This window comes from Petaurus breviceps, unplaced genomic scaffold (genome assembly GCF_028583685.1).
Source record: "Petaurus breviceps papuanus isolate PSGF00001 unplaced genomic scaffold, PetGlider_PUasm1.0 139, whole genome shotgun sequence".
In the NCBI taxonomy this organism is placed as follows: domain Eukaryota; kingdom Metazoa; phylum Chordata; class Mammalia; order Diprotodontia; family Petauridae; genus Petaurus; species Petaurus breviceps.
The window spans coordinates 15,125,120-15,132,406 of record NW_027185697.1 but is presented as its reverse complement, the minus strand read 5'-3'; the positions used below and the strand labels follow the sequence as shown (position 1 = coordinate 15,132,406).

At 40.8% G+C, this 7,287-nt stretch overlaps 1 protein-coding gene across 1 annotated transcript in view; it reads right to left on the bottom strand.

Moving 5' to 3' along the window:
* The window catches only part of ADAM7 (ADAM metallopeptidase domain 7), a 33,279-nt gene that overhangs the window by 5,389 nt on the left and 20,603 nt on the right, over positions 1-7,287 (bottom strand). The window contains exons 8-10 of the mRNA XM_069067407.1: positions 6,977-7,146; positions 5,976-6,060; positions 2,858-2,988 (exon numbers count right to left, since the gene is read on the bottom strand). Coding sequence (XP_068923508.1) covers positions 2,858-2,988; positions 5,976-6,060; positions 6,977-7,146 — 386 coding nt within the window. The remainder of the gene's footprint in view (positions 1-2,857; positions 2,989-5,975; positions 6,061-6,976; positions 7,147-7,287) is intronic.

Here is a 7,287-nt window from a genome sequence, read left to right as displayed (position 1 = left end):
AGATAGATAGATAGATAGATAGATAGATAGATAGATAGATAGATAGATAGATAGATATGGACGGACAGATTGATTGATGAAGATAGATGGATAAATAGATAAATAAAACATAGATTAAATGCTTACTATGTTCCATTCCAATTAAGGTAATTACTAGAGATATAAATAAAAACAAGCAAAATCATCCCTACTGAGAAGATGATATTCTAATGACAAAGATCGTGCATGAAAGTGTGTGGTTGGGGCTGCTTTGAAAATGGCCAGCGAAAATGGTACCTTTATAGGCCTGAGCAATACAAGGCCAAATAGGACCTATCAGGGCCCAGGCTGGTTCCAGGTGTAGAGTCCAATGGAAAGGAGGTAGAGGGAGGAGTAGAGATAGAAGGGAGAGATGGCCTAAGGCAGCTAGGTGGTGTGGAGGTAAGAGCAGTGGACTTGAAATCAAGAAGACCTGGCTTTGAATTCTGCCTAAGACACTTAACCATTGTATGTCCCTGTACAAGTCAGTTACCTTTTCTCAGCCTTAGTTTCCCTTTCAATAAAATTAGAAGAGTAATGGCACCCACCTCCCAGGGTTTTGGAGATCCAGTGAGATAACACACATAAAGGGCTTTGCAAATCTTCAAATGCTGAACAAATATTAGCAACAGTGACTACCACTATTGCTACTGCTGCTGCTGCTGCTTCTCCTCCTTTCCTCCCTGGGAACTTTGTGCAGACTTGCATTCTCAGTCAGCAGGAAAAGGGAGCTCTGCTCCAGCATGACCATGAGCCAGCACCCAGTCTTTGGTTGAAGACTTCCAATGAGGCATTAGCTTGGGAGGTAACCAATCCCATTTGGAGGTAATTCTAACGATAGAAAGGGAAAGTAGAAAGTGCCTAGGACACGTCAGGGAGTTTAGAAGGGACCAGATTCTGAAGGGTTTTAAATGCTAGAAAACTTTACTTTTGCTTTTGGAAGTAACCATAGCTGGAGATGAATGAGTAGGAGGGTATCACAGCAAGACCTACACATTAGGAAAATCACTTTGCCCACTGAGAGGAAGGGAGATTAGTAACATGAAGAGCAATGAGAAGACTTTTACTATAGTCCAAGAAAGAAGTGACAAGATTCAGAATCCCCATGGTACCTAGGTTGGTAGACAGGAAGAGATTTTTAAAAGAGATGTGGTGGAGGGAGAAATGGCAAGGCTAGTCAAAGAATTGACTTTGCAAGGTAAGAGTGAACAGTTAAAACTTCAAGTCTGAGTGGCTGTGATGGTGGCATGCTTTGTTAGCAAGACCTGGGCAGAAAGTTCTGGATAGAATGTTTTGTTCTGCAAATGCTGATTTTAGATGCCTACAGGATAACCAGTTTAAGAAGATCAAAAGGCAATTAGTGAGAGGAAGCTAGATCTCATACAGAGACTAGAAGACTGAATCTAAAGATGAAAATCCTCTGAGCACAATGATAATTTAATCCATGAGAACGAGGACAATCACAAAGTAAGATATTGTGTGTGTATAAAGAGATTATATTATGTTTGTATATATGTGTGTAAACATATATACATACACACACACATATATATACATATACATATATATACATATATGCCAATCCTCTTCTATATCATGGGTTCAAGGTCCTTCCTCATCCTGGTTCTGCTCCTCTGGATACCCTCTGGATACCATCATGCCTGCCCAAACGGGGGCCCCGAATGGAAAGGTAATACTCTCAGTGTGTCTGGCTCCATCCTCTTCTCTGTTGGCCCTACTCTTGCTATCCTTTGGGGTACAGGACAGGTCTTACTTCCTTCCATAAAGTCTCCTCCAGTCTTTTACATCCATATGAATCTTCCTTTCCTGAATTTCTAAAGCACTTATTATCTGTACTCCAGGAAGAAGCAGCGTGGTGTAGTGTATAGAGACTTAGAGCGAGGAAGACCCTGGTTCAAGTCTTGCCTCTAACACACATTTGCTGTGTGACCCTGAACAAGTCACTCACCCTCTGTGTGATCCTCTACAATGATCAGCTGCAGAGAAGGTGACCCACATTTATAGAAAATGTCTTTATTTGAGAGTTACTCTTCCTCTCTTACAAATTAGCTTTCAGTTGTGTTCTGCCATATTTGTCTCTGTTTACTTCTAGGACAGAATATAAACTATGCCCAACCACACATCTTCCAGTCCCCCTTCCTGCACTCTTTTTGTCATTAGAACACAATCTCCTTCTCAGTAGGGACAATTTTGCTCATTTTTATTTATATCTCTAGCAATTAACTTCATTTCTGGCATGTAGCCAACTGGCACATGGCAAATTCATATTCAATACCCTTCCAAACCTCTTCCTATTTGACCTTTCCAACCCAATTCCCTATTACTCCCCATCATACTCCCCATATGCTCCATTTGTACAAGTCTGGCCTTCATACAATTCCTCACGTCCAACCTTCCCTCTCTCATTTCTATGACTGCACAGACTGTCATCCATGACAGAAACATGTACCCTTCTCCTCTTCATGTCTTTAGCATCCCTTATCTCCTTCAAGACCCAGCTTCAATGTTACCTTCCTCATGAGAATTGCCCCTCCCAGCTGATAGCATTCTCCCCTCTTCAAACTACCTGACATGTCTTTTGTGACTACCTCAATATATGTATGGTGCCTTCCCTACAGAATGGAAGCAGCCTGAGAGAAGGAGCTACTTCTTAACCTATTTATTCATGAATAGAACATACATTGGGGTGTAGGGATACAAGAGACATTCTCTTACTTATGACAGCAATATAGATGTTCTAAATAGAATTGGGATCTGAAGCTACTGAGAGAAATTTCACATTTGTTCCTCTCCTTCCCCCCAAAAGCAAAAGTCCCACCTTCCTCCTCCATCCATCACACATCGTCCATAGGTACAGGTGCAGGGATAGGTGTCATGCTGCATTCCAAGGCTATGAGCCAGCTCGTGGGCCATTTTGTCAGCTACCATGTTGGTGTCATGTAAGTGATCCTGGTGCAATAAATGTGTGTTAGTGGCATCTAGCACACAATGAGGAAGAGAAGCAAGACACCTGGCCTAGAAGGCAGGGGGCATGGGCCATTTTTCTGGATCTGTCACTTACTGAACAGTGATCTTGGGCAACCAAATTCCTCTGGTCTTCCATTTCCTCCTTTTTGAAATGAGGAGCATTGACTAGGTCATTTCTAAGATTCTCTTCAGAATTTCACACTTCAAGGTCACTCCTAGTCTTGAAATGGTGTGTTCTAAGGTCATTCCCAGCTCATATATTCTCAGCACTTCCAATTTTTACATTCTTTGTTCTAGATCCCTCCCAGTTCTATAAATTTTTACTTTAAGAACTCTCCCAGTTCTGGCCTTTTATGTTCTAGGTTCTCATATATCCTTTCAAGCTCTGGAATTCTCTGGCTTAAGGTCTTTCCAAGTCCTAACATTTTTTTTGCACTAAGCTCCCAGCTCTAACATTCTCTGTTCCAAGGTCTCTTCTAGCTCAGACATTCTTGGTTCAAAGGTACCTCCACACTCTGACATTCTTTATTCTAAAGTCCCTTTCACTTCTAATACTCTGTGAATCCCTGACCTACCTTCATGTCCTCAAACAAAGTATTTAGTGTCACTTCCTTTTCTGTAAAATGAGGGTGTAGGACCAGATTTCTTAAACATATATTAGCTCTCTTCTGTGCTCTAAAATCTTTTCCAAAGTTTTATCCTGTGTTCTAATGTCTCTCTCAACTCTTGCAGTCTCTATTCCATGGTCCCTCCAAATTCTGGCATCCTATGTTCTGGGGACTTTCTAGCTCTTGACATTCAGTGATGTTATACTTTGGCCACTCGGTATAATACTGGCATTCATTTGAATTCATAAAGCTCTGTTACGTCAACTAGCTCACTGATTTCTTTTTATCTTTATAACTGATTTGGACAAATATATTCTTTGCCCTTTTTATGTGCAAGATATTATGGAGTTTAGAAAGATAAATAAGGCACAATCCTCTCCTGATATGGGCATTCTCTTCACTGAATCATAACTCAACCCATATATGACTTGGTAGATAAGTCTTGGGCAGCTTTCTGAGTAACATACAGGTCAGGTCACATGGCTAGGTACTGGTTAACAAATGTCCAAGAATGGAATTCACGTATATCTGCTTTAACATACAGAGATGGATCTCAAGTAGGATACCTAGTGGCCCTAGTGTCGGTCCCTTGATTCTACTGCCTTAGAGGAAAGTGCTGCAGTCTGGTCTGTGGATGCCACACCATTATGTGATTAGTCTACATGTCATAGAGACAACAGTATGGGCTCTGTCATCCTACGTCTATGATGCAAACATTTCATTAACAAAATGTCATGGTGATAAAAAAAATAAATAATACCATGAACCCTTCACATGACTGTATACTGGACATCCTCATTTGGAAAGGCCAAGTCAAAAGGAGCCAAGATAGTATAACTGGCCCTGGGAAGTGGCTTACAGTCACTTTCCCCATGTTTATTTTCTCTAGGTATCCATGTGGTAAAGTTGGAGAGTGGAGATTTTCCACAGTTCACTTGCCAAAATATGAGGTTCAAGTCATAAAAGGTACTTTGGTTGGGAAGAAGTAGGAGCAAGCAAGATCCCCCAAGAATAAGACAGAGATTCTGCAGGGCTGAGGCTTTCTGGAAAGTTTCTAGATGGATGTCTGAGCATGATGTATGAAGTTGTTTACACTGTATTTTCTCATCAGAAAGAAGGACGGCTTCTCTCTTTGCTGCATCAGCGATCAAGTCCCATATAAAGCACTTATAAATAATTACCATTTATGGGCATGCAGCATTTTATAATCCTGACATTTTGCCTTTATGGATCATTTCTTTATTTTTCTTTTAATTTTGAACAGTCCTTATTCTAACTGCTTTTGATTGCCCCCCCCCTTAGTAAAATTAACTATAAAACTTTCAATCCATATTTGCCAAGGAAGAAAAGGACAGGATTGGCTCTACTTTGGGGAATATTTAAAAGACTGAGCTGGAAGAAACCACAAAGGCCATTTACTATACCCCATACCTGATAAATAACCCTCCTATATCTGCTTCAAAACTTTTAATCATGGGATTCTCACTTCCTCCTGTGGCCCACCCAATGCACTTTGTCTTAATTCTAATAGTTAGCATTCTCTTTTATTTTCTTTTTTTTTCTTTTTGGAAGGGCAACTGGGCTTAAGTGACTTGCCCTAGGTCACATGGCTAGTTTTTGTGTTAAGTGTCTGAGGCTGGATTTCAACTCAAGTCCTCCTGACTCCAGCACCAGTGCTCTATTCACTGAACCACTTGGCCGCCCCCAGAATTTTATTTTCAACAGCATATTTGGATAAAACATTTAGAATGGAATGATATTTAAAGATCATCAAGTCCAACTCCCTCATTTTATAGAAGAAAAACTAAGATTCAGATACATTAGATCATTTGCCTAAGGTTAAACAAGTGCCTAAAGGAGCGAGGTAGCTCCATCTTGCACAGAGAGCCAGGCCTGGAGTTAGGAGGACCTGAGTTCAAACTCATGCTCAGACACTGACTAGCTATGTGACCCATACAAGTCATTTAACCCCATTTGCCTCAGTTTCCTCATCTGTACAATTTTGTTGGAGAGGGAAATGGCAAATCACTCCAGTATTGTGCCAAGAAAATCCCAAATGGGGTCATGAAGAGTCAGACATGACTGAAAATGACTGAACAACAAAAGTGTCTGAGGCATGATTCAAACCCAGGTCATTTCTGACTCCAAACCTATGCTCTATTTACTAATTGATGCCACCTTCCTTTTCTGATTTCCAGTCCACATCTGCCTCTATAATTAGATCCATTAATTGCCCTTAGTTCAGTCCACTAGGAAGAAGTGCCCGAATATATGCCATGCCTCTTCCTGAGAGGATTCCCTACAAAATAGAAAAGGCACCTTTGGTCCAAACCACCCTTCATCATTTTACATAGAACCCACCTTCACAATACTGGAGGAGTGGTAGGGCACACACATTCCCCAGGAGTAGGCTGTTCCTTGAGGAGTCTGTGAGAGCCAGTTGCCACTGTAACCAAGAGAAAAATGTATTCTTCAATATGAAAAGACTTGAGCCATTTCCTGAACACTGTTATTGTTGATGTGAAAATAATGATAATAACAGATATTTTCATAGTATGTTGTTTTACACATCCCTTTACATGCTTCATGGGACGTGATCATCACAATGACCCTGTGAAGTTGGGGTGCTAATGAGCCCTACTTCTAGCCCAGCTGCCTGACTTACCATTCCCTATGAAGGACATACCATCTCCTTCATACATCATGCCTGGAATATATTTCTTCCTTAACTCTGCCCTTCCTTTTAAGAGAGTGGTGAGAATAATAGCTTTGGAGTCCATAGATCTGTCTTCAAATTCTCTATTTTGATACTGAACTAACTATCTGTGTGACCTTGGATAAATCCTGTACACTCTCAGCCTGAGGTCCTTTATTTGCATGATGAGTTTTGATTGGATGATCTCTAAGAAACCATCCAGATCTGATAATCTCTGGTTCCTGGGCACTGGAGAGGGGAACCTAATTGGGGACAGGTCATGGGGACCCTGATGTTTAGAGAATGAGCACAGGTCACAGTAACATCAGTGGAAAGAGGAGAGGTATTGAGAGAGACATAAAGGAAATTCAGAGCCATTTTTTTTCCTGTGGCCAAAATAAAAAAAAAAATTCCAATGTCAGCTTCATTTTATCTATTATTCATCAGAATTGGGAAGGAAAAAAAAAAATACTTTCCTAAAAATAACAAGAGAGAACATTGGGAAATTTACTGTGACTCAATGCACTGTGTTAAACCAATACAATCCTCCCATCCTCACAAATCCAAATAGATTTCCTCCCAGATGCATTTGTCTGCAGAGATGAGAGGAAAGTCTCCTGGCCGATGGCTTTTCTGGCCAATGAGAGAGAAGAGGAGGATAGCCTACCTGAGTAGTTGAGCATGATCATACTTCTTTCTTTTTTTCAAAGTTGTTTCCTGCCAGCCACCAAAGTAAAGGAGGGTAGTACCCAGCTTTGAATTGACTTCTATTTTATCTCCATTTGTCCACATTTCAAGACCAACCAAGATCACTTGAATATTCAAGGTTTTATAAAGCTGTCCAAAGTAAAACAAAACAAAATAAAACACTTTTGCACCTTCCCTCCCTCCCTCCTTCCTTCTTTTCTCCATTCCTTCCTTCCCTCCTCCTTCCTTCCTTCCTTCCTTCCTTCCTTCCTTCCTTCCTTCCTTCCTTCC